Source organism: Bidens hawaiensis, unplaced genomic scaffold (genome assembly GCF_021521415.1).
Source record: "Bidens hawaiensis isolate Kalapana, Puna unplaced genomic scaffold, B.hawaiensis_p1.1 tig00000459_1, whole genome shotgun sequence".
Classification (NCBI taxonomy): Eukaryota; Viridiplantae; Streptophyta; class Magnoliopsida; order Asterales; family Asteraceae; genus Bidens; species Bidens hawaiensis.
In genome coordinates, this window is record NW_027491031.1 from 330,084 (window position 1) to 357,049 (window position 26,966).

Below are 26,966 nucleotides of genomic sequence, written 5' to 3' on the forward strand. Positions count from 1 at the left end.
TGATATGTTTATTAAGCGGGTTAGATATGATTCATTGACATTTAATTATTTTTGTGTCGTGTTTCAGATAAAGTCATGAACTATCGGCCCTATTTATAGATTATTGTTCAATCTCATATATTATTAGGGGTGTTTGTCATCTTGGATTTGAATAATGGGCCGGCTGAGTAGAAAGTTCATAGATTCTATAACTGAGTTTGGGATTCCTTTGAAGGACATCAATGCTTGAATATTCGGAACCCGAATTTGAATTCGTTACTTGACTTAGATTCGAGTTTTAAGTCCATTTTAAATCCGTGTATCTTTTATACGATTTTAAACGATTTATCTCGTTAGAAAGACACATGTGCGTAGACAATCAATATATTTGTTTTCATTTCATAATAAATCACAAAGTTTTAAATAAAAATGTATTTTTGGGGCCCTTAAATCTCCCTTGAAATTGCATAGATTGTGGGGTTCAAATACTTATAATCCTCAAGTTTTAATGAACGTTACAATCGTGATAGATCTTGTGGGTGTTTTTTTCTCCAAAAAGTTAAGAATTGACATCAAACTTATCCGAAACACACAAAACATATTAATTATTCTTTAGGTTTTAATATAAGACGAAATTGTTAAATATAATACAATAATGATTGTTAAGAAAATTAAATTCTAAATCTGTCAAGTTACTTTATAATAATTTAGATTAGGAATGATTCAAAATCATTAAAAAAGTTTAAATTTAAAATTCGGTTGATAGAAATTTAATCGAAAAATATTAGATACGATTGTTAAAACTTAAAATACCGAACTCATGCGATGTCAAGTTGATGATCAATTTTTCCATACGGTATCAAGAGCCTTGATATGTGTTCAAATATGTAAGATACATGTAAGAGAAGTCGAGATGTCATTATAAGAAAATTATATTAAGAGGCTCGATAAGACTTTATATAGAAAGAGTTATGTCATTTTATACACATGACAAATATTAATGAGTTTGACTATAGAAAGATCATAGTCTATTAGTCTATGTCAGTATTAACAGCACCAATGAAAATGTTCGTCAAGTTTTGCTCCGATATGCAAATTTTTTTATCATGCTTCTTAAGATTATGATTTATGACATATTTGTTTTAACTTAAAGCTACTAATCTAGATAATTATAAATTTTGTGAAAACTCAATATTATAATATACCCTTTTTTTAACTTTAATTTAAAAAACTTTTGCTAAATAATTCGTTCGATTATCTATAATATATATATATTTATATAATTGTTTGCAATGAAAAAGGAAGTTTTCACTTTTCAAAGTTTGGTTTCCTGGTTCTAGTCCAACGCCACATATGTAGTTGTCTTTTCGAATTGACACGTGGCATTACTAACAACCATGACTGCCATGTCACTTGTTTTAGTCACACCTAAGATCCTACGTTGGCACCTTATCCATTTTCAAGTGTCAATAATAACGTCACATTTTGAGTATTTAAAAAAAATAAGTAAATCAAAATATATTTGTGAAGAAACACTAAGTGACCCCGGCAGATTACGGATAATCTGGGAGTTAAGTAGATGTTTCCCGCGAGGGTTAGGTCCGGCAAAGATGGTTGTTCTTCTGATGACCTGCAAAACAGACCGTGAGCTCGTCATTGAGAAGGGGGGTTCCTCCTTGTGACCACCCTCCGGCGTGAGAATCAGACTAGATTGCTCTGAATATAAGTGTATATTAAGAGAAATAGCTAGAGCAAATATGTGATAGTATGAGATGATGATACCGTTCCAAGGTGTTGGAGTATTTATAGCCGAAGGTAGGTTTCCAAGCAGGTACAGCCAGCTGTATACTATTCCTTTTCTACCAACTGTGGGCTACGCACGTGCCATGCTGGTGGTTGGTGGGTAGGCAGCGGCTGATAGTGACATGGCCGGCTGTGTACTATTCCTTTTCCACCAACTGCAGGCTATGTACGTGCCACGACAAGGGTTGGTGAGTAGGCAGCGGCATTTTGTACTAGAGCGTGCTCCTCCTCGTACTGTTGTCGGTGAGCTGTCACCCTGTGATTGGTTCATGGGCTGCTTTGGTCAGATCTTGTCCATTTTGTCCATACCTTGGCAGGTATAGTACAAAAGATCTTCCAGAAGCGTACGGACTGGCTCATTTGGGCGGGAGTATTCCCGCCTTGCTCATTCCTTCTTCAGGTGACATTACTGAATTATTGAGAGTTAATGCCTTGTGCGTGTAGCCCTGCTATTAGTGCGGGTAGCCTTCCCTGATGGCTTGTATCCGCAGCTGCGGGAACAGGCGGGGTACTTCACCATTGGGAGGCTTTTCCTGCGGGAACAGCTGGCGTACTGCGCGTAAGGTCTTCATCTCTCTGAGCATGGCGTGTCCTGCGGAACCAGTTGGTCTTTGCGCAGACGTCCCTCTTCAAGGTGAGTCTTGCGGGTCCAACTGGGCTCTGCTGGGACCTGCCTCTTCAAGTCCCCCCAGTCCAATGTTCTTCTCATGAATTGTTAATAAGTGAGGTGAACTTTTGGACTTAAGCAAAGGGTTTTGAAAAGGGTTTTTAGTTTTAAGGTTTTCCGTGGGGATTCTTCCCGCGGTTTTCCTAATGTCACTCGCATAAATTCCCGACTTTTCTGCCTGATCTTTGGTTGTGATGCGGGTAGGTGTTTAACCCCTTCGCACATCGGGAGCGTTGAGTTTCACTTGCATAGATTCTTCACGAGGTTTTGGTAGTTTCGGACATAGTGATCAGCTATGTTAAACCACCAATTCCGCCTTGAAGTTTCAAACAAGCTAGTTCTCAACGTTCCCGCTATGCGGAGGTGCTATTTCCCTTTCCGCAAGCACGGTCCAGAAGATCCTCTTGGTTTCAATTCCCTGCAAGTGCTAAGTATGTGAAGGGTTTCGCCTTGACACTGTACCCGCACTCGTCTTATAGTTTCTTTATTTCCGAGGTATTCTTGGCTTCAATTCCCTGCAGGTGCTAAGTATGTGAAGGGTTTCGCCTTGACACTGTACCCGCACTTGTCTTACGGTTTCTTGGGTACCAAGGTAAGGGGGTATATTCCCTCTTATTTTTGAATCTTTGAATCTTTTTGAATATTTTTGAAATTCGAAGAGTTGGTGAAATGATAAGAACAGTCCAAACTGTTGAAGGGACGTTAGCGTCGTCCGACGGTTTCTTCTGGCAGTTTCAGGACGTGCAGGAAGTTATGGCGACGTGACAGTATATGGTCATTCCAGACGCTTTTTCAGGCGCGTGGGCGCGAGTTTTCTGGCGCGTGGGTGCGAAGTTTACGGCACGCGTCCTGTCAACAGCTGTTGCCAGCTTGCTCTTTCCACGTGTCATAGTTTCATTGCACTTGCGCTTTTCTCTCTCCCCCCGCATTAAATTCATCGCATTCATTGCGATGAGTATATAAAGGGGGAGAGGGTGTATCTTAATCCACACCTTCACTTCACTCCTCTTCTTCTAAACGATTTCCGGCGAATACTCTAACTTTTCCGTCGAGCATTCTCTTGAAATCGTTCTTCTTTACATCCAAAACAATTCTTCCATTCACGATCCTGAAGTTACTGCTGAAGAATCCGACGTGTATTCCGAGAACCCGATGTCCGCGTCTGACAAGGACGATAAGAGTACTGCTGGCGAGTGCCAGTGTGCTCTTTCCGTCGACCTTTATCAGTACATCGTCAGGAAGTTCATGCTCGAGCCTTTCGAGCCTGAGTTTCCTGAGCCTCATCAGACGGTGTATGATGCCCCCAAAGGCAAGATAGGGGTATATGCTGCATTCTTCGTCTATGGGAATCTCAGGTTCCCATTGACGAAGTTTGTATACCGAGTTTTGGAGAGACACGGTGTGCACCTGACGGAGGTACACCCAATGGCGATCGCCAAGATCCGCCATTTTGAATGGGTGTGCCTCATTCTGGGTGTGGAGCCCCATGTCGACTGCCTGATGACCTTCTACTCCTGGAGGTGCATCCAAGGCTGGTACACCTTGGTCCCTCGGATCAAGGGTTTGAAGATCTGTGCTACCGAGCGCAGTCTTCGGTCTTGGAAGCGGGAGTTTTTCTATATCTATGCCCGTGTCGTCCCTATTGCGATGACATTCAAGAACGGGAGAGCACTCCCCAACCTTCACGCCTCCAACTACCAGGAGGCGGAATGGTTTGCCAAGATCTCCCGGATCCAGACTCCGGTTTACCGCTTTGCGGAGTCTGGGATGGTGATGCTCGGTATGAGCAGGGTGTGGAAAGATGCTGGGGCAGAGGCGCCACAGATTCCCATCGTCCTCGAATACGGTTTGAACTCTATCCCTTACGGTATGCTTCATATTATTTGCTAATTTAGGGTTTTTGTTCTAACCATTTCTCTTTTTATTTTCAGAGGGAAACAACTTGCAGTCTCTTCTGCAGCCGCGGGAGAGCGGTGGTCCCGCTCGGTTGGGTACTCGTGCTCTTGACGAGAACGAGTTGCCCATCCTTGAGCAAACGGCGGATCGGTTTGTGGAGGTCTACCCAACAGGCCACGAGATTCTGAGCGCCACGCGGCCATGTAAGGGATTATTTAACCCTCGCTGTTGGTGCATAGATGTCAGTAGTTCATATGTCTAATGTCTGTAATCGAGTCTGTAATATTGTTTGTATATTTGTTTGTTAGAGCGAAGTTGTTGACAGGCGAACTTGTTAACCAAGCGAAGTTGTTGACAAGTTCGCCTAGGCGAACTTGTTGAACGAGCGAAGTTATAGACAACTTCGCCTGAGGCGAAGTTGTCGTGTATTTAATAGGCTACGGGTTTACTGTTTAGATGTTGATCGAGTTGGTTATTTACGTGTAATTCAGTAAGTCTATTGACGTGAGGTCGAGAGTCTGTAAGTATCTCGGTTTGAGTTATCAATATAACGTGAGTTTGTTCGTATCGTGTTCGTGTGTTTTGTGAGCTTGTGTTCTACGTCCGTAACGATCTACACAGGGATTCCGCACCTGTGTATATCGGGATATCTCGTGTGATCCGTCCAGGGAACCTACACTCGCCCTCTCAATGCTCAAACCTCTGCTGGAATTCCTCTAATTTTGTCATCTTCTGATGAGGAATCCGCAGATGGTCCTTTCTTCGCGAGGAAGAAGAAGGCTGCTGGCGGGAAGGGCAAGGCGAAGGTTGCCTCCACTGCCGATCAGGGGAACCGGTCTGACTCGGAGACCGAAAGCGAGGAGGCGGCGGGGAACCCTGGTGATGGTGAGACCACTGTTCCGGAGGTTGAGACAGCTGTCACCTCCGAGCAGCCCAGGACGACGACGGTGACTGGCATGAAGAGGCCGGCTCCATCGGGTTCGTCCCCGCCTGTCCGAACCTTCAAGCTCAAGAAGACTCGTAAGTATAAACTTCATTTACTTTAACTGCATATCTTTCCGCCATTATATTTAAATATGTTTTCATGCAGGCGTGGATGCAACCGCATTCCAGAGTGGAGCGGGAAGGAGCAGCTCTGGACCCATGACGGTAGGTTTGGTCAACCTACCCGAGGCGATGACCCAGGCGGCTACGCCTGTTTGCAGTATTGGTTCAGTTGCTCATCCCGTTGAGGCAACTGTTCCAACTGTAACATCATCCCCGCCGGCTGTCAGTGCCATCTTCACGGAATCCTTCACTGAGCCGGCGGTGGTTTCTTCTGTTGGTTCTTCCGCAGCGACGGCCACGGTTGTGAGTTCACCTCCGGTGAGTTCACCTCCGTTGGTTTCTACCGCGGCGGCCTCCACCATGCCTCCTCCGGCGCCGGCGACTACGGCCGGTCCTTCAGGTATGTTCAGGGTTGGGGCGTCTAGCCAATCTTTGCCTCCTTCCCGTCTCCTTGACCTTTTGGATGGATATCCCTTAGGTTCAGGTGATGGGTTTGGTGGCTATCGGCCTGTTGTCGACCCTACAGGTGCGTGGGGTTATCTTGGCCTTACATCCTTTTTTTTTTTTAACTGTTTTTTGTTTTATTGCAGTTCGTGATTCCAACGAGGTGTACGCTCCTCGGTGGAGTATCCGCCGGGGAACGACCCTCCGGACTGCTGCGGATTGTGTCGAGTGGGCACGCCACGCCGCCCCAAGTGGTGCGCTGGGGGAAGCCATGTCAAGCTACCAGGAGGGTAGGCTGACGAACGAACTTCGAATTCTCCTTGCCCGGATGCAGCCGCGCGTCGAGTTGCTTTGTCGTGAAAACGACAAGTTAAAGACGGCGCGTAGCCTGGAAGTGGCTCAGGCGCGGGCTATCCGGGAGGAGAATAAGAGGCTTGCCGCCGTTGCTGCGGAAAAGGAGAAGGCCTTCAAGGCCCTCGAGGTTGAAGTTTAGGCCCGGCTCGAGGCCCGTTCCAAGGCTACCCAAGCTGTTAACGAACAGCTTCGGTTGGCTAAGGAAACTGCACGGAACGCAACTGAGAGGGCCACCAAGGCTGAAGCTATTGCTGAGCCTCTACGCACCGAGAATGAGGAGCTTAAAGCCAAACTAGAGAGGCTCCAGCAGGCTCATGATGCCTTGGCCATGGAAGACGCCAAGAAGCTCCAAGAGATCTTGGACCAGAGGGGCATGCTTGACCACACTGAGCGTAAGCTAAAGGGCGTTGAAGAGGCTGCAGCTAAAGATGTGTTGCTTGCCAACCTTACTAAAAACGAAGCCGAACGCGCCCGTGATGAAGCTCAAGCTGCCCTCCAGGAGGCTCTGGTTACCAAGGAATGGCTTCTTCGAGAAGCGTTGTCGTAGGTATGCGCAGCTTCATAATTTCTTTGTGCTTTTCCTTACACTTAGAAGAGTTTTTGATATACTTCTGTTTTGTAGGTTGTGCATCGGGTTCTTACGAACACATCTTATGACGATGCCATGAGCGCAGCCCTCAACGCTTCTCATGAGGATGGGGAAAAGGCTGGCTTCCTGCTTGGTCTAGGGTTTGTTGAGAAGGGCATCCCGCCTTCCAACTTCCCTCTATATGACGTGGATACTGAAGCTGCTTATGACCAAGCAGTGAACCAGTATGCTGCTTTCCCGCATCCGGTGGTGGAGAAGGTGAACGAGATTGCTGCTGCTGATGATGGGCTAGCCATTCTCAAGGCTTTCCTTGAACCGCCACGCTCTACTGATGGTGCGGGTTCAAGTGGGTTTGGAGGGAGTGGTCCTGAAGCTTGATCCTTTAGATCCTTTCCCACTGTTAGAATAGATTTATATTTTTGTATGCGGGTATATGCCAACAATTCTTGTAATATTTGAATTTTGATGGAATATAAATTATTTGTTAATGCCTCGTCTTGTAAACCTTATATGTCTTGTTTCACGCATATTTTGGTTTAACTTAGCAATTTCTTGAGTACTTTGGATAAGTTAACTTTTCAACGTGGCAGATAATAGGTTAAAGTTTTGCTTCCTCTTTCGTGATTGTGCGGGTAAGACCGTCACTTTCACTTAGTAGGATGGCTAAATTTCACCTATATCTGACCTGCGTGAAGGTTTTCCTCATCTTTTCCTTAATTTTTCTAAGTGTTTTAAATAAGTTAACCTTTCGACGCGCGGTTGTCAATAGGTTGATGTTTAGTTTCTTCTATCATGATTGTGCGGGTAGGACCGTCACTTTCATTTAGTGGGATGACCCAACTTTACCTATAACTGACCCGCGTGAAGGTTTTCCTCATGTTTTCCTTAGAAATTTTTACCTTTTTTTGTGTTTATGCGGGTTTTGCCGCCTTCCACACGCAACGACTTGCTTCTTTTCACACTTATTTATGCGGTGAATACCGGCATATCAGTGTGGAAAGTTCATAAGTATAAAGGTAAGGCTATCAACACAATGTGATAAAGGAGAATCATTTCCATTAGAAGTGGCTCTAGGCCTTTTCTTTACAAGTTTGGAATTGATCTACATGTAACATTTGCGTAATTGAGCTCCATTCCATGTTCTTGGGATGGGGGTACTATCGAGCCTTTCGAGCCGGTATGCGCCCTTTCCCAAAACTTCTTTGATTATGTATGGCCCTTCCCAGACCGGGGCCAGCTTTCCTGGGCGTTCTTGGTTCGAAGCCTCGTTACGCAGTATGTAGTCTCCGACATTGAAGTTGCAGAGTTTTACCCGCGTGTTGTAGTACTTTTGCATTTGTCGCTTGTAGTTCTCTTCACGCGCTGCGGCTAAGTCTCTGCGTTCTTCGGTTAGCATAAGGTCTAACAGTCTTTCCGCATCATTGTCTTCTAGCTGATTCAAGACCCTTGGTGAGGGTAGACCAATTTCGACCGGGACCATGGCTTCAGTGCCATAAGTGAGGCTGAACGGGGTTTCTCCCGTACTGGCCTTTTTCAGCGTTCTGTTTGCCCAAAGGACGTGTGGAACTTCGTCCACCCAGCCGGATCTGTGTTCCAAGAGTCTTTTCTTTATGCCGTCGACAATGCTCTTATTTGCTCTTTCCACCTTACCATTACCCTGCGGGTGCGCCACTGAGGTAAAGGTGTGGGTGATTTGAAGTTCTTCCAGCCACTTTTGTAGCTTCTTGTCAGCAAAGTTGGTGCCGTTATCGCTCACCAAATTCTGTGGAAGTCCAAAACGACAAATAATAAATTCCAAAATAAATTTTTTGATATGTTTTGCGGTTGTTTGGGCTAAGGGTTTTGCTTCTATCCACTTGGTGAAGTAGTCGATGGCTACCACTAGAAACTGAACGTTTCCTGCTGCTGTGGGAAATGGGCCTGTCACATCGATGGCCCACTTCTGAAATGGCCATGAAGAGGTGACTGGAACAAGTTCATTCTTCGGGCGATGCGTGTTGGGTGCGTAGAGTTGGCAAGACCTACACTTTCTGATGTATGCCAGCGCATCCGTATGCATCCCCGGCCAAAAGTATCCCGCGTTGTTTAGCTTAGCTATAACAGCGCGTGGACCTGCGTGTATTCCACAGATGCCCTCGTGCACTTCCCTTAGGAGGTAGCCAGCATCTTGGTTGTCCACGCATCTTAGGAGTGGGCCAAGAAAGTTAAGTCTGTAAAGGATGTCATCGATGAGTTGATAGTTCAGTGCTTTACAGCGTATTTTTCTTGCCTGTGTTTTTTACTCTGGCAGTATATCCGCCGCAAGGTAATTTATTATTGGTGTCATCCACGTTTCTGTGCCGGTTTGGATGACACAGATTTCCTTGTGCGGGACTGATGGTGCTCCAAGGAGTTCAATGCGGATGTCCTTTCCCAAGTGGGTGAAGGCTAATGATGCAAGCTTGCTTAACGCATCCGCAGATTTGTTTTCGCTACGCTTGACGTGTATGACTTTACAATCGTTAAAATCACGCATAAGGGTTTTTGCTTGTGCGAGGTACAGGGCCATTGTGTCGTTCACGGCCGTATACGTCCCGTTTATTTGGTTGGCTACTAACATGGAATCCACGTGGGCTTCCAAGTTTTTCACTCCCATCTTACGCGCAATTCTCAGCCCGGCCAAGAATGCTTCATACTCCGCTTCGTTATTCGTACTTGGAAAATCCAGTCGAATAGCGTAAGTGTATTCTTGGCCTGCTGGGTTGGTTAGTTTCAACCCTGCGCCTGAACCCTCGTTGTTGGTTGCTCCATCAGTGTAGAGTCGCCAGACATCATCGATGTCTTGTGCTGGAGAGGGTTGAGCCTCCTCCTGGCACTCTTTCGCCCGCGAAACGGGGACTTCTGCAATAAAGTCGGCCAAGACCTGGCCTTTTATGGCTGGTCTTGGCTTGTACTTTATCGCGTATTCTCCCAATTCTATTGCCCATTTGGCTAGGCGTCATGACAATTCGGGTTTGCCTAGAACGTTTGCAAGTTTGAAGTTGGTGAGAATGGTAATTGGGTGACCTTGGAAATATCGTCTTAGCCTGCGTGAAGCCTGTACAAGTGCTAAGACTAATTTTTCCAGGGTAGAGTACCGGGTTTCTACGTCTGTTAGGACACGGCTAACATAGTAGATTGGCATCTGGATGCCTTTTCGCTCTACTAGCAGGACTGCTCCGGTTGCTCTATCTGTGGCGGAAAGGTATAGGATTAATTCCTACCCCGCTTCTGGTGCTGTGAGCGTTGGGAGTTCGATCAAGCGTGACCGAATTTCTTGAAAAGCTGCTTCTGCTTCTGGTGTCCAGCGGAAGTGTGTTTTCTTTAAGCAGTTTCTCAATGTTGACACGAATGGAAACGACCTATCCGCATGGTTTGCCAAAAAGCGGTTAAGTGCGACTAGTCGTCCATTCAGTGTCTGAGCTTGCTTGATGGTAGTAGGTGATTTATATCGAGTCGCATTGTTCCTTTTTAGTTTTCAGGATGTGATAAATCTTCATAACTTCTCGGCTTTCCCTAGAGAGAAAGCAAAGGCTTTCCAAGCTTTATGTTTGATTGCGACATGGTGTTTATGGAAAAAGAGGAACGTGTTGATACACTCCGGGACGCCGATTCAAGTGTCGAGCTTGGTTGAAGAGATAAAAGTCTTGGGTTTTCTCTGGATCAAGAACAAGGGAAAAAAGACGGGCTTTCTTGGGAGGATTTGTGTTGTTTTCGGTTGTAATGTCCTTTAGTGCGTTGGGGTTATTTGGTTGTTCGGTGTGTTCCATGGTATTTTGCTTTGGTGTCGTATCTATTGGACGTGTTGGTGCATGAATTGGTAGCAAGTTGTATTAAAAGCGACTTGCTAGCTTTTTAATACGTTCAAAAAAAAAAGAATCATATCGAGTCCAACTCAAAACTAAAATTTCGGTACAAATGAATCAACAACAAAAAGACTATTTTACCCTTTATCCACGTGTCAACACACTAATGGAATAATAAGACATACTCTGACTGACCGTGAACTCCAAAATCCACCACCATCGTTATAAATATATCATTCAAACTCCTTCAATTCAATCAATAATCAAACAAAACAAACAAACCCTCATAGATTTGCTGCTCAATTTATTAAACCCAATTGATTATTATTAAACCCAATTTTCAGTTGAAAACCACATAAAAATCGCTACTTTTTGGGAAACTTCGAGTTTTATGGGTTTTAGTTTTACGTCAAATGCGAATTAGGGTTTTAACCATTTGTGTTTCTGAGCAGAACCCAGTTGGTTCTTGATGGCATTTTCGTGATTAGTACAAAAAAAGCCTTCAATTTGCAACAATGGCGGCGAATTTGACGGTGCCGCCGTTGTTTGGGCTGCCGCCGTCTCCGGCGAAAGATTTTGCATCGGAGCTCTGATTGTATGATTAAGTGTTGCTGCTCCGGCAAGACGACCCGGATCCGGAAAATTGGTCATGGATCGGGTCGGAAAGTAAGAATTCAACCTGCACCTGCATTGCCCTTTGCATCATCACAGTATGTTTTTTGATCATTATTATTATTATTATTACATTTTAATTGCTGTCTGATTATATTTATATAATTTAGGGGTGTGCACTGATTGGTTTGGATCAGTTTGGGTTAAAACCGAAACTTTGGTTTGAATTTTTGAAAACCGTTCGGCGATGCTATATTCGATTTTGTTATTTGTGCCTTGAAAGTTTTGGGTTGAAAAAAAGTTTGGCTGAAAAATAATAAATTTGAGCCTAAACCATTTTGTTATTAATTAATAAGCTTGTTGCCCGCCTACCTGCTATGTTGACGTAATAAAGATCGTTATTATTATTATTAAAAAAAATAAAAAAATTAATAAGCTAAAACCGAATCAAAGTTTTATTATTTCAGTTTGAGTTTTAAACTTTTGGCCGAAACAAAAATTGGCTGAAAATAATTGCCCAAATCATTTTCTTAATTAATAACTAACTGATTGTTTATAGATTTAGGCTAAAATATTTGAGTTACATATTTATTAAATTCATTTTAGTTACTATAAAAAATAATAATCTATAAATTCGATTCAGTTTTTTCTGCTTTATTTACGTGCAAAACCAAAACCGTCGTTCGTTTTTTGTTTCATTTCGGCTTCTTTGTTTTTTTTTTTTCATGCACACCCTTAATTAGATAATGGTACTGGTTTATTCAAATAATTGATGTCAAAAAACATTTACTTAACTAAATTAATAGTACATTGGAAATTGATTATATTATTATAAATTGTTTGAAATTTGAAATATAATTTTAGTTGTTGTAGATCCCTTATGTCTTCAAGACAAGAAAAATTCTTTCCACGCTGTACACCTAAAAATTCTAGGCCCCAGTTTCGTGACACTCCACCAAAAAGAGGTACTTTATGTTGTTATTAATCATGTGGCCAAATATTATTCTGTAATTTTAGAGTTGTATAATAATAATAATAATAAATGGTGCAAATTTCACCATTGTTTATAACACTCAGGTTTCACTTTTGTTTCATTTTTCTTTAAATATTGACTCAGCAACCACCAATATAACATGTTAAATAAGCTGACGTGGCATCTTGGCTGTATCACATGGATGACGTGGCAGCCGGGTTCGTTTAAAAAGCATCCACATCATCCATGGTGTGAATGTGCATAGCTGAGCCCGAGCTTGGCTCGTTTTAACTGACAAGAGTCATTTCGAGCTCTTTTTCTAAAGCTCGTGCACGGTTGTGTGTTGTTTCTTCAAGCTCGCGCTCGGCTCGTTTATTGTTTGTTAATTAATTTATATACGTTTTTATATGTTTTGATAAAAAAATTTAATTGAGCCTAAGGTTGGCTCGAGCTCGTTTAGTACCTTTGGCTCGGCTCTGCAGTGTGAAATTAATACATAGAAGTTCAAAAGAAATAAAACTAAAAATTCACAAAGCTCGCTCGACAAGCCTAAATGAGCTTCCCATACAATTCTTGAGCTCAAGCTCGATAACTAAACGATCTTCATTTGAGGCTCGTGCTTGAGCTTGAAAAAGCTGGGCTCATTTCTAGCTTTTTATCGATCCGAGCTTGAGTCTCTCGCAAGTGGCTTGGCTCGTTTGCACTCCTACTGCTATCATCAGTTTTATCCGATTGGGGTGCCAGTGCTCGTTTGCACTCCTACTGCTACACACAATTTGCATTGGTGAATTTATGATTATTTTGGTATTTGATGCTAGCCAGTGCATTTTTTTAATAATTATAGACACTGGTATTGCAAATGAGAAGGATTGGGGCATAAGTTTAAACGAACATGTGAACGAGTCGGGTGTGAACGCGGATGGTAGTACATGGTACCGAGAAAGTGGGGAAGATTTTGGTGAAAATGGATTAAGATGTAGATGGACTAAAATGGGCGGTCAGAGTCACGACGGTCTTTCAGAATGGAAAGAAACGGTATTAAATCTTATTTATTAATCATTTACTCATTAACACTATAATGTATTAAACGGATTTGTTGATGTCAGTGACAGTGGTGGGAGAAAAGCGATTGGAGCGGATACAAAGAGCTAGGTACTTCCTTATTCGATCATAAAAATGAAACATATTACATATCATTATATGTTTATTAAGATTATTTTTTGGTGATGATGCAGGTGTTGAGAAATCTGGAAGAAATTCAGAAGGAGACTCGTGGTGGGAAACATGGCGAGAAGTTCTTTACCAAGATGAGTGGAGGTTAATATTGTAATTTCTAGCGGTTTATGCTCATTTTTAATCTTAATGGCGCATATTGGTTTTTTGAATTGCAGTAATTTAGCAAGGATTGAAAGAAGTGCACAAAAGCAAGCAAAATCAGGCGTAGAAAATGCCGGTTGGTATGAGAATTGGTATGTTTAAATGAATTTTATACAACCAAAAAATGTAGCTTTCGCAATTTGCAGTATGTTTAAATGAGTTTTAAATGGGTTGTGTTTGTGTCAGCCTAGCAGGTTAACCCATTTATTAATTTTTCCGTTTTTTAAAATGTGTATTATATAATAAATTGAGCTACTAGGGGTATTTAAAATTGTAAAAATAGTATAGCAGATGGTTTAAACATAATTGATTCAAAAGTTAAAAATAATTTGAAATTTAGAAGTTTAAAATATTAATATGCAAAAAAACTTGTTAAATGGGTTGTGTTCGTTTCATCTTCGTGAATACGTGTGTCGTGATTTGGTTCATAAGTGTGACACATTTGACCGGTTTGTGTCAAAATTTCAGGTTTTTGTCGGGTTCGACCCGCTGAGCAGCCTGATAATATATAAGCAATAAAAAACTAGTTATTTTATTTTTTTTATTTAAATAATACGATTTAGGAAGTTGTATACACCCAAATTAGACTTTTAGGCGACTTTCAATATTTTGACCCGTTTGAGGTTAAACACAACCTAAATTAACCCGTTTTCTTACAAAGTTGTTTTGATGTAGGTGGGAAAAATACGATGCGAAAGGGTGGACCGAAAAAGGAGCCCATAAATACGGTAGATTAAATGAACAATCATGGTGGGAAATATGGGGAGAGCAGTATGATGGAAGAGGATCTGTTCTCAAATGGTATTATTATACTTTTCAATCACATCATATATCTATCAATCAATCAATCAATCATACCCAGTTAAGTCCCACCAACAGCCAAGCTATAAGTAGGGTCTGCACATCATATATAATATTATAAATGAAATTTATAATTCTTATAGTTTAATGATGTTCTTTTAGACTTTAATATTTGTGTGTTTTGTAACTTGCAGGACAGACAAATGGGCTGAAACTGAACTCGGTACCCGATGGGGAGACAACTGGGAAGAGAAATTTTTTGCCGGTATCGGGTCCCGCCAAGGAGAAACCTGGCATGTATCTCCTGCTGGTGAACGTACGTGTCGTATTTGTTTCAAGTCTAATAAGTTAAACAAATTGTATAAACTTGCCATATAATACAAACATTTCACCATTATGACATGAAAATGAAAATAGTTGCTAGTGCTAAAGTTTTCTTCCATTTACCAGGTTGGTCAAGAACATGGGGCGAAGAACACTTTGGAAACGGGTATGTTTGTATTAAGAGTGTTCAAAAACCGTTGAAACTGACTGAACCGCCTAAATCAAAGAAAGGCAGCTGGTTTGAGATCCAAATGGTTTGGTTTTCGTGGTTTGGCAGTTCAACGGGTCAGCCCGTTTGAAACCTGGAAAATGTAGTTAACCTATATGATATGTAAAGAACCATCTTTATCATTATAAACACTTTGATACAACTAGTGTCTTTTTTTTAATAAAAAGCAGAGAATATCATATATGCATCCTTAAAAACTTGTGAAATTCATATATATCATATAATGCCCTCAAAAACCAGCTAAAAATAATATATTTACCTGTTCCATTTAAACAATTAGAAAAAAAGACAATTTTACCCTTATTCCTCTAAAGCTCTTAAAAATTTTGGGTTAATAATGGTATATACAAAATTTGTAAGTTTTAGAAAAATAAGGGTAAAGTGGATAAATATGATACATTACATTTCCCACGTTTGTAAGGGTATGTATGAAATTTCCCCTTAAGAAAACCGGTTGAAACCAAACCGTTAAAGTATAGTTTAGTATAAAATCTTATAGATGTGTTTCTTGTGTTGTAGCAGAAAGGTGCACAAGTATGGAAAAAGCACAACAGGTGAAAGTTGGGATATTGTTGTAGATGAAGAAACTTATTACGAGTAAGTTAATTATCTTATTTATTTATTTATTTATTTATTTTTGTGCATTATCTAAAGCCTAAATCGAGCTTGACCCGCACCTTTATCTTGTGATTAAAGGGCCGAACCGCATTACGGGTGGGCCGATGTTGTTGGTGATTCGAGCCAGTTACTATCAATCCAGCCGCAAGAAAAACCACCCGGTGTGTACCCGTATTTTGACTTTGGGTCAACCGCCTCTCCACCATTGCCTAAAGATGATGATGACGATGATCCTTCACCGTTTTGACAACAAGTCAAACCCCGGGCTTCTTTTTGTCTTTTTTTTTTATTTTGTAATCGGTTAAACGGCCCCAAGAAACGGTTTAACCGGGATCGTTTTCGGGTGATTTGCATTGTTTATTTATTTCCATTATTGGCTTAGGGGGTTGATGTTAGTTTTTTTATTTTTCATGGTGAATTATATTGTTTATTTGTCAAGTAGACGTTATTCATTTGATATATTTAGTTTAGGGCTTATGTTTAAGCCTTTTTGCAAAGATCAATGGCTTGCTCAGTTGCTTGTGTGGACCAGTAAGGCTACCGGGCTGCTGTCTGAAAACACTGTTAAATATACATGGGCTAGCGGGTTTTCGCACCTCGAGCCCTATTCAAAATCTTTTATCCACTAAGTTTCTTTCTTAGCCCAATAAGAGCTAACTATGGGCCATATAAATCAGTATTCCATAATACCATTTATTAGTCGATAAGTTATTAACTAAAAAAATAGTTTTAGGCCGAATTCATTATTGGCCCCAAATTTCAAGCTCATATGGTATAAACCAGCATTTCGGTTTTTGGTTTGGTTTGAGTACAAAATCGATCCGAACTGATTTACGTACATCCCTACTTTAAATTTAGATATTTGTTCAAGTTACATTCAATTTTGACCTCAAATAATGAAAGCATGTTATTATTTTTGATAAAACAATAAGTACAAACAAGGATTCATAACTACTACTTTGTACAAAGAAAGAAAGCAAAGTATGTTATTATTTATTATATATCACCAAAAGGGTCCAAAATGGGTTCGTTAATATATATATATATATATATATATATATATATATATATATATATATATATATATATATATATATATATATATATATATATAAAACAAAAATCGGTAAAACCCGGGTGTTGTGTGTGGTGGCTAATATATGCAAATCTGGCCGGTATCTGTTATGTTTATTATGGTACCAAAATTAAATCCAAGTAATATAGTTGAATCAAATATTTCAAAAATCATTTGCAGCATATTAGCCACCACACACAACACCCGGGTTTTACCGATTTTTGTTATATATATATATATATATATATATATATATATATATATATATATATATATATATATATATATATATATAAAACAAAAATCGGTAAAACCCGGGTGTTGTGTGTGGTGGCTAATATATGCAAATCTGGCCGGTATCTGTTATGTTTATTATGGTACCAAAATTAAATCCAAGTAATATAGTTGAATCAAATATTTCAAAAATCATTTGCAGCACCGACCACCGATTTTAAACTATAACATAATATATTATAATATATATGAAAAGAAGATGCTTGTCGTGAAAAAAATGTTTGGCTCTAGCACCTTGCTGGTTTTTTTTTAATAAAACTTGTCATTTCAATGAAAAAAAAACATTAAAAGTAGATGCATAATGGAATATCCACGAGTTAATTAAACTCAAAACACGTTTACGTGTATAACGAACTTATGATTGATCATAAGCCTAATTTTAAAATTAAAAACGTAATGATGAAGTAGTTTTAAGTCGTTGGATGATTAAGTTAAGAAGATAAGAAGGAATGAGCTAAAAGTGGTTGTCTTGTCATGGAATCTATTACAATTCCAGATTATTATTATTATTATTATTATTATTATTATTATTATTAATGATCAAAAGACAAATCTTTATCGGCAAGATTCCTATTCTTTTGGAAACTAAACTTCACGATACCAAAGACTAACACTAGTGTCTATTATTAATTTATTTTGCTAACGTTTATAAACTTAAAACTTAATAATTCCAACTATACTTAACTATTCAATGATAATCCATATTGACAACCGATAATTAACACTTCAAGCTTTTACTTTCTTAAGGAGAACAATATCACTAACTTTATGTGTTACGCGTCATGAGTGTTATTTATACCGTTTCAAACCAATTTACAATATTCTGATTATAATAGCAATCAGTTAATTGTTGATTATGGGCATACGAATCTATTTTCTGTAAATTATTTTAACTAAAAATGGTAATATGTAAATTTGGTTTGATTCGGTTTTCGGTTTTTATTAAATGCAAAACCAAAACCGAACGTAAGTTAGGTTTTCACAAAAGCATAAACCATACAATTGCTTTTTTACTTTTATTTTGGTTCGCTTTTTTTATTTTATGGTTTTTTGGTCTCAGATCGTGTTTTTCGATTTCATGCACACTTCTAAATGAGAGTGTTTTGATAACAAATATAAAGTTAGAATTTAGGACTATCATTGTCAAATTGTTAGTATAGATTATTATCGGCTAATGAATCATAGTTTCATTTTTAAATTCTAATTTATCATTTTTAATCAACTTTTGAATTAATCAATCTTCAATCAACACTATGATTATATATCCATTACTTCAAAAAAAAAATTTAAAATATAAGCAAATAATAAAAAACAAAATTCTGAAAAACCATGTGCAGTGTGTTGGGCCTTGGTTTTGGATTTATATGATCCAGCTATAAACAGGTAATACAAGTTCTTAAATGTCCCTTATGGTCTTGAGATATCTGAATTCCTTTACATTTTCCAGTTCATACCTCAGTTTTTGTCTCATAATTGAATCTCAAATCTATTAATTTGTTCCAACTATTTCTTTTATTTCATGTACTTTCAGTTATTTATATATAGTTTTGCTATAGATATTTATGGATGGCTGCAAATGCATGTAAAATAAAACCTATAATAATTAAAAATGAGCCACTTCAACATTTCATTAATATCAAGATATTTGATTTGATATATAGTTTTAAAATATTATTAAATTATTATAAACTCCGTAATGATGCATTATTGTAATTCTTCAAGTTCAACCTAAAATAAAATTATAATGTCAAGATCAGTAAGATCAAGACAGGTATTTTTTTATATGCCAAATGGCTTTGTGTAACAAAAATAAATGTTTGATTAAAAATGAATTTTGATGCCAAATTATTAAGTGCTAAAAAGTTTATAAATAAGTCGTGTAAAAAATTTTGATTGACTTGTATAATTTATAAAAAAGAATAAACGGATTTGTTTGCTTTTTAATAGATTATGAAACTTGCCCTAATACCGAATGAGTCCGTTAACCTTCCATAGTGATTTTGATGTTTTAAGCCTTACTCACTCAAGAACACCATTGTAGAGGAAACTCACTGGTGTGAAAGAACCCCTTAAATATGGATATCTTTTATAAAAAAATTAAGTTCTGGCATGCATATATATGAATATTAACATCTTATATTACCTTTTTATAATAATTTATCTTTAAGAAAAGTTATAAAACCACTTAAACCATTATAAAGTCATTAAGTTTATCTTTAGCCCAAACTAAATTTATTTAATGTTAATTAATATGTAAATCTTTATTTAAATAGATAAATAAAATAAAAAATAAATCTTATAATGAGGCTATCAAAAAACCATCTTCTAAGTATTATATAAATAAATAATCTAATATTCAAATATATAATCAGTTTTTTTTATGTGATGAAAATTTTAACTTCCATCCTTATAGTATAGGGGTTAGTAACCTAGTGTAACAATAATCAAAGTAAAATAATGCATGCATGCATGCATAAATCAAACTCAATATTTGAGTATTTAAACTTAATTTCTTTCACGTGTGTAAAAATAAAAGAATATTTTAAATCATTTTGAAAAACAAAAATCAAGATTTACAACATCATCACAAAGCCTTCAAGCTTCTTCATCTTAATTGTATAATATGCTATTGTGTTAGTACATTGAGTAGTGAAACCCTAGTGTTTATCAAACTCCTAAACACCCTTTCACTTCCACACTCAATTCCATCAATACATTCTTCCATATTTTGCATCATTTTCTTCTTCAAATCTTCATCACTAAAATTTCTCAAACTCCAAATCCCATTTTCAAGTTCTTTAATCCCCTTTTCCCTCTTTGTTTTCTTTAATCCCATCATCCATGAGGTTTTTCGGGTCTCAAACGATTCATAAATCCCACTAAAAACCGTTTCAGATATTACAATAATCACTTCGACTACATCTTTTATCACTCCAACAAGTTCGAGATCACTATTCTGATCCAATCCGGTAACATCATCATTCAGGTGTAACCGGATCGTTTGGAGAAACGGCATAAGCTTATTTATTTCTCCACCGGATTTCTTCAAACCCTTTAAACATGCAATCTTTTTTAACGTGTCATTTCTTTTTGATGCTAGTTGTGCTGTAACAATGCATTGTTTTAGCGTCGAGATTTGCATCTGGAAGGTTCCATAGACATCCACCATTACCAGGAAGTCTTCTAGAACCTTCTCCACCCACTCAGGGTGGCGACGCAAGGAGTCTCTTGATGGTGCTAAGTCTAGCAGATCATCAAGAGACTCCAAAATTATCCGTAAACGAATCAGGGCATTTGATACCCGATCAAACTGAAGTGATTGATCGGGTATGCTCTGGGATGCCCAATGGGATTTCAATTGGCTAAGGTGGTATTTGAGTTGAAACAATATTGGGTGGGATCTTGTTGGAAGACTGGTGGATCTAAAATGAACCTTTTTTCCCATGGGTTTGGGCGTGGAAAACGATGATGGTGGTGGCGGCGGCGGTGTGGTGTTGGAGAACGAGACGGATCTCCGGAAATGTGCTACCATTTTTGGTGTCATATCCTTACTTGGTTAATATATATCTTTTAGGCTTAATATGTTTTGTGATACAAGTACGCAAATGAACAAAGAGTATGTGTTATATATATGCATAATGTGTAGACTCAAAAGCGCGTTGATAAAGCTGGTTGCATGTGGCAGGTGCCAATAACAGATTGAAAATCGGTTGCTGAGTTTTAAAAATAATAATAAAATTATAGTATGTTCTTTAAGTTAATAATATAACAGAAAATATGTCATTAGATGATTTAATGTGGATCTTAAGTTACATAATAAAAACTAAAGGAACAATTGGTCTATAAAAAATTGATTAAAATCTCTCGAAAATATAAATTGTGATTTGAAAGTATTGGATACTAAATTATCAAAGATTTTACATCTATAGATTTAATTTTGAGATTTTCTGTTAAAAAGAATAAAATAAAATAAAATTTGAGATTCATTTTGGTAACTAAAATTAATGGGTTGTCAGTCACATATACTGTAAGAGATGAGTGCCCCTAACGCATAATTTAAAGATCGATCGGTTTAGATCTTTAAGCGTACGTGGTTTTTAACTTTTGTATTTAGAAACGAGTTGCTTTTAAACCAGCTTGTTAACTAGGTCGGTATCGGCTTAATTCATTACGATACCGTCGTTCGCAAACATGTGTGTAACATGTCTTTGTTAATATTTCAAGAATATTATAATTAAAGTTTACATTTAAAAAATAGTAATCATATTCACGTGTTGCAGCGGTTTGATTCAAGAATAAATAAAAGGTCATGTCGTTATAAAAATAGTAATAAATACTAAAGTGTATTTAAAAAAAGCGAAATATAGGGTGTTTAAAACTTTTGAACGTATATTAAAATTAATATATTGTGATAAAATTGAAAGTGGAAAAGTGCGGGGTTAAATGTGAAAAGGTTTTACGTGACCGGGTTGTCTAGAAATTGGAATGTGCGATGGTGAGGATGCAGAGGTGTCACTACTCACAACGATGATGGTGACGTTGGTCGGGATGTGGAGGTGGCAATGATCATATATGGTGATGGTGTCGTTGGTGGTGTCGGAGATGGCGATGTTAAGTTAGTATGGGCTTTCAATTTTTTAGTTCAATGTTTTTCTTCATATGAAATGGGTGCTTAATTTTTTTTAAACCTTAAGGAATTTAAGACCGTTTATTCTAAGGGGTGTTTAGGATTGCTTATTTTCACCAACTTATAACTTATAAACTCTTTGAAAAGTAATAAGGTGTTTGGGATTGCTTATACTGTGAGAGGAAAAGTTTCATAAGTTACAATGTTATAACTTATTAACTTATTGAAAAATTAAAAGGAGGTAAAATAAGGAATCCCAAACACCCCCTAACTCTAATTCATTTTCTGTCAAGTATGTTATCCGTAGAATTCATATTGCAGTTTTGTCGAATATGCACCAGATAAAATTAAAGTAATTATTACACCAGTTGAACTATATGTATATATCAATATAAACTGTATTTAAATTTTAGTGGGATTTAAGTATTTACCAAATGTGCAATAGCTGGTGGTAGAGTGGTAAGAAATAAACTTGGGTTTCATGTCATACATATTCAATTTATGCCCCTAGTATTTAGTTTTAGTTGCACTAGGGTGATGATGATGAGATACTAGGCGAGTAGGTGACGTTCAGTTGTTGGATTCTTGAACTGAATGAGTGTTATCTCACCGCATTGTCGTGTCTTCGGGAGAGTTTTCACGAGCGTCGGCTTTAGGTGAGACTTTTCCCCAAATCGAAATGCGAGTGTATCCTGATATGGTGAATATGATTAACCACTAGCCCATTTGTAAGATCCGATGGCCATTAAATATATATATATATATATATATATATATATATATATATACCAAATATTACTAGGATAGTAGCTACAAGATTATGGTTTTTGCTAATGGCACGTGAAGAACATAGGTCAAGGTAAGGAAACAACATGACGATGCATGTTTCCCACGTTCTTCCCTTGTATTAATTATGTGTAATCAACAACTACAATCATAAACTCTCAATTATGCTCTATATATGTTAAATCACTTGATTGCCAATTTTAAATTCATGTCCACCTTTTTTTCTTTTTTTTTATATAAAAAAAATTGCTACTTTTATCAATTATCATTTTGATCACAACTTCTAGATACAAAAATAACACAAGAAATTCACGTTATAAGTAGAAAACATGTCACTATGTCGGTTAGAATAGTAATTTTTGAACGGTTTTGTTCGGTATACTATAAACCGGTTGAGTTAAAGCATGAATCGGTTTTCGACTTTTACACAATCCTTGATAGCTTTCAAGTTTACATATCCAAATATGATGAATAATCAATAGTGACCAAACAAAACTGTAATATCAAGGGTAGTTCACTATTTTCCAATGATCACAGTTTTGTCATTTGTGACATAATATGGAACAATGCTAATAATGGACTGAAAAGGGTTACCCGTAGGAGCATTCACATCTTATCCATAAAAAAAATGTGGGGTTTTATAACGTAGAGGGTGGTTTAAGGTGTTGTGAGAGAAGAAGAAAGAAAATTTAATGATTTTTCTGTATATTTGAAAAGTTCATGTTCATCCCTTATAGTTTTTAATATTTTTTGAGAATGATTGTGTTGGAGAAAAGATAAAAGGTAATGCTAAAAGTATTAAAAAATATTATTTAATTGAAAAAGAAATAAAATATGTAGTACTCTCTCCGTCCCATTATAAGTGTCATAATTTGACTTTTCAAGTCTTTCTTTTACAAATTTGACCATAAATATTTTTGTTCGTGTCATATAATATTTGATGAAAATTATATCAATGTAAAATACATTTGAAACCCAATCAATTTATATATTTTACATCAAGTATTATATAACACAAACAAAAATATTGTCGGTCAAAGTTAAATAAGAAAGACATGAAAAATTAAACTATGACACTTGTAATGGGACGGAGGGAGTAATTTTTAGTGTAATTTTTTATTTGAAAATAAATTAATGGATGTGAATGCTCTAAGTCCTTAGATTTACCAATATAGATAATTCTTAGTTCCCTGGCTAGTATGGCACTCCCTCCCGAAAAGCGGAGACCGGGGAGCCACCAGGTTGTCGAGGACAAGACAGACAACTCAACTTTTTTACAACCACAACTCACACACAATCTCTTACCATACTTCTGAATTATATTTTTTTACTAGTTATGTGACTTAAACCTTCACATCGCTAGGTCAAAAGGTTCTTTGGTATGAAGAATTCAACTAGAGGTGAAAGAAAAAATGATTTGGAGCAAAATCCGGTTTTGTATCCCAACTACAACCGATTTGGAACTGGGTTTGGACCCAAACTGAATCTAAGGGTTGCAATTGACATGTACTATATACTATGAAACCGATCAAACCCAAAATAAAACCTTTCCTCAAAAAATAGTTAAAACCAAACTAGTTCGGACAAAACCCGATTTAACCATCTTTGATTTAACTCAAAGCGGTTTGGGCCCGGAAACCGATTTGTGCACCTTTAAATTCAACGATAAGCTAGTAGAGTCTTCTACAAACGTTATGATCAGTTAATAACATTATCATTCTTTTGGTAAAAGAGTGTGTTGATTGCATGATTGTGTAACATTATTATTCTTGTATTGTGTTTAATTAGGAAAAACTCCCATTGAATCATGCTTGTAATTAATGAGTAAACACTAATACTATTTATATATATATATACTAGTTTTTATCTCGCGTATTACAGGGGTTGTTTTACATTATTTGGTTTTAATATTTATATACTTTTTTGGGGTTTAATTGTATTTATTGTAATGAAATTTATAATAGATTTAGAGTTTGATGATAAAAAGGTTTTACAAAATAACTAAGATGTTATAAGCCGGTTTAAAAGTTACCTGGGTTTGGTAAGACCCAAGACCCGCTTATCTTTTTTACTATAAAAATGTTTCTTAATTATAAACAATATTATTTTTAGAAAAAAATATATAATAATTTTTAGTATATCCTATTTTATCGGATTTTCACATCAATAATTTGGTGAGAATAATTTTTAATTTAATGAGATGTTATAACCCGTTTAAGAAAGATCTGGGTTTGGTAAGACCCATACCCATGAATTCGGGTCAAATGAATGAGAAACCTCCATTTAAAAATCAAGCAAATCTGATGACTCCAAAAAAAGAGGGAACGACCACATCGCGACACGTAGGATTTTTTATGTTTTCGTTTATATACATTATATATATATATATATAATATATATAGGGGAGACTTATCCTAAAAATAAGTAGTTTTCTATGAAGACTAAGAATAAATCATAGCCATTGAATTATATCAATCAATGGTTGAGATTTAAAATTACCAAAAACCGTCATAGTTTCCTAAAATTACTCTTTCACCATTATAACCGACATAGTTTCCTAGAATTATTTTTTCACCATAGGTTTTAATGCCAAATGTCAAAATTCTATTGGTTCTTACCACTCTTAGGAAAAAACTTCTTTTTATTTGAACCCTTTCATAATATTATATATATATATACACTACCATTTTTTTTAATTAAGTTAAATCTACTTTGTGTGATCATTTAGGGTGAAGGCACTACCCGTCGACCCATCAATCATCGTTCCGTGGCCACCACCTTTGCCATTGTCATTGAACTCACCGGTACCCGAACCCAGAAGCGCCATATTACCCGACCAACAATCTACTCGCACGGACATAATTCCTTCATCTCTCGTTTCTTTGAGTTGTAGCACCCGAAATTAATACCTTGCAGGGAATATGGGGAGGGTGGCAGCGGTGTACATGGAATACCCAAGTGTACCGTCCGCTGCCTACCCCCCCCCCCCCCAAAGTTTAAACTAATAAACTAGTTTTAATTTTATATGAATCACTCGTTAATAATGGCATTGAGATGTTTACCCACCACATTAAATACACAAGTCATATCAGTAAAGCAACTAATTATTGATACTTCTTTCATAAATTTCAGACCCACGTATGCGTCTAACCTCTTTTCTGGACAACTGGATTTCCTAAAAAATCACACATAATAATAATAATGGGTTTGGTTTTGATCATATTCTGTAACAGCCGAATTTTAATGAAAAAATTAAACTTTTGGGGTAAATTGCAGATGAAAGAACTGTGGACGGTGGTGGTGGTGATATTGAGCCCGGATGTACAAGCCATGCTCTTAAAGACGAAAGCTTTTTTGCTCATACTGTTAAAGTGCCTATTCAGGGCGACATGTTCTTTACGACAATAAATGTAGTTCCTAACGTGTTAAAAACTGCAAACCCGTGTTGTTTTTCCCTCTGAGTTCTCGGAATTGGACCACTCAATAGAGACAAGACTGCTTGTGATGACTTGAAAGCGATGTATGCAAAAACTCTTCTTTAACGCGTGACTGACTCGCCAAAGGATCTACTGGAAATTTGTTTAAGTAAACTGCTTGATTAGTTAGACAAAGTTAAGTCTTGTTATTCTTGGGTCATCAAGGGTGGTGACAACGACATTGCCAATAATGTACTCGAAGATACTCTTTTTATCATCGAATACGGTTGTAAGTATTTGGATCACAATCAATGGCATATGGGAAACGATTCGATGGTGAAAGCTATAACAACTTATCTAATTTTGCTAGAAAACCAAATTCCATTTTTTATCCTACAAGATATTTTTTACTGTACTCTCGCTACGGTTGAACTAGAAACGTTTCTTATCGAGCTTCTTCTCCCGATTGATACTTCCATTAAGATCTTTAAAACGGATTTGAATATCAAAGGTCTTTCAGATTGCAATTCTCATCACTTTCTCGGGTTGTTACACGCGTTGTTTAGGCCTCTAGTCGATATTGAAGTCCCCATTTAACTCTAAGATCAGTCGGTTACAAACCGTGACAGAGCAGGGTTTGAGTTTCAACCCAACCAAAGTTCTTCAGTTTGGATCTTGGCGGTGCAAGCAAGTAATAACTTGTGTTTCCCTTTTACCAAACCAACTTTAAAACTGCCAATGACTGGTTGTTATAAAGATCACACTGAAATTGTAGTAAGAAATTTGGTTGCTTATGAGCATACTTTGGCAAGTAAAAAATATTTCACTTCCTATATGCATGTTATGTCCATGTTGATCGAAACTAAAGACGATGTCACAAAGATGTTAGAAGCTAGAGTTATTCATAACTATATACCTTCAGATGAAGTGGTTGCACGCATGTTTAACATTATAAAACATGCAACTTGTGAAGACACTTTATATGAAGCCGAGTTGAAAAGGGTGAATTGATACCGCATCCCATTGAGTATACTTTATAGACTTGGTAAGTATGCAGTGTTTGTTCTGACCTTGCTTTAGACCATCTTCACTATTAAATTTGTGATAAACACCATAAGTTGATAACTGTAAGTATCACCTTTAACTTTGTTGTTCACTTATAGATGCTAGGAATTAAAGATTATTGAAATTAACTTAAAGTCGTTATTTGAGATGGGCTAAAACAGGAAAA

At 37.5% G+C, this 26,966-nt stretch overlaps 2 protein-coding genes across 2 annotated transcripts; one reads left to right on the forward strand and one right to left on the reverse strand.

The window, feature by feature from the left end:
• Window positions 1-12,095: 12,095 nt before the first annotated feature.
• On the forward strand, window positions 12,096-15,784 carry LOC143629139 (protein EARLY STARVATION 1, chloroplastic-like). The gene is made up of 10 exons (XM_077098492.1): window positions 12,096-12,180; window positions 13,033-13,223; window positions 13,301-13,340; window positions 13,424-13,505; window positions 13,580-13,657; window positions 14,241-14,366; window positions 14,561-14,682; window positions 14,817-14,856; window positions 15,439-15,516; window positions 15,616-15,784. The coding sequence occupies exons 1-10, from the start codon at window positions 12,096-12,098 to the stop codon at window positions 15,782-15,784; spliced, it is 1,011 nt and encodes a 336-aa protein (XP_076954607.1).
• Window positions 15,785-19,532: 3,748 nt separating this feature from the next.
• Window positions 19,533-20,438, reverse strand: LOC143629148 (uncharacterized). Its single transcript, XM_077098501.1, has one exon. It carries the CDS (start codon window positions 20,436-20,438, stop codon window positions 19,533-19,535), a length of 906 nt encoding a protein of 301 aa, XP_076954616.1.
• Window positions 20,439-26,966: the final 6,528 nt, after the last annotated feature.

Excerpts from the sequence above, each read along its gene's own strand:
- LOC143629139 (XM_077098492.1), top strand. The coding sequence starts at position 12,096 with ATGTCTTCAAGACAAGAAAAATTCTTTCCACGCTGTACACCTAAAAAT. Across the intron at positions 13,341-13,423 it reads GAGCGGATACAAAGAGCTAG|GTGTTGAGAAATCTGGAAGA; the intron begins GTACTTCCTTAT and ends GTGATGATGCAG. Across the intron at positions 13,658-14,240 it reads GCCGGTTGGTATGAGAATTG|GTGGGAAAAATACGATGCGA; the intron begins GTATGTTTAAAT and ends GTTTTGATGTAG.
- LOC143629148 (XM_077098501.1), bottom strand. The coding sequence starts at position 20,438 with ATGGTAGCACATTTCCGGAGATCCGTCTCGTTCTCCAACACCACACCG.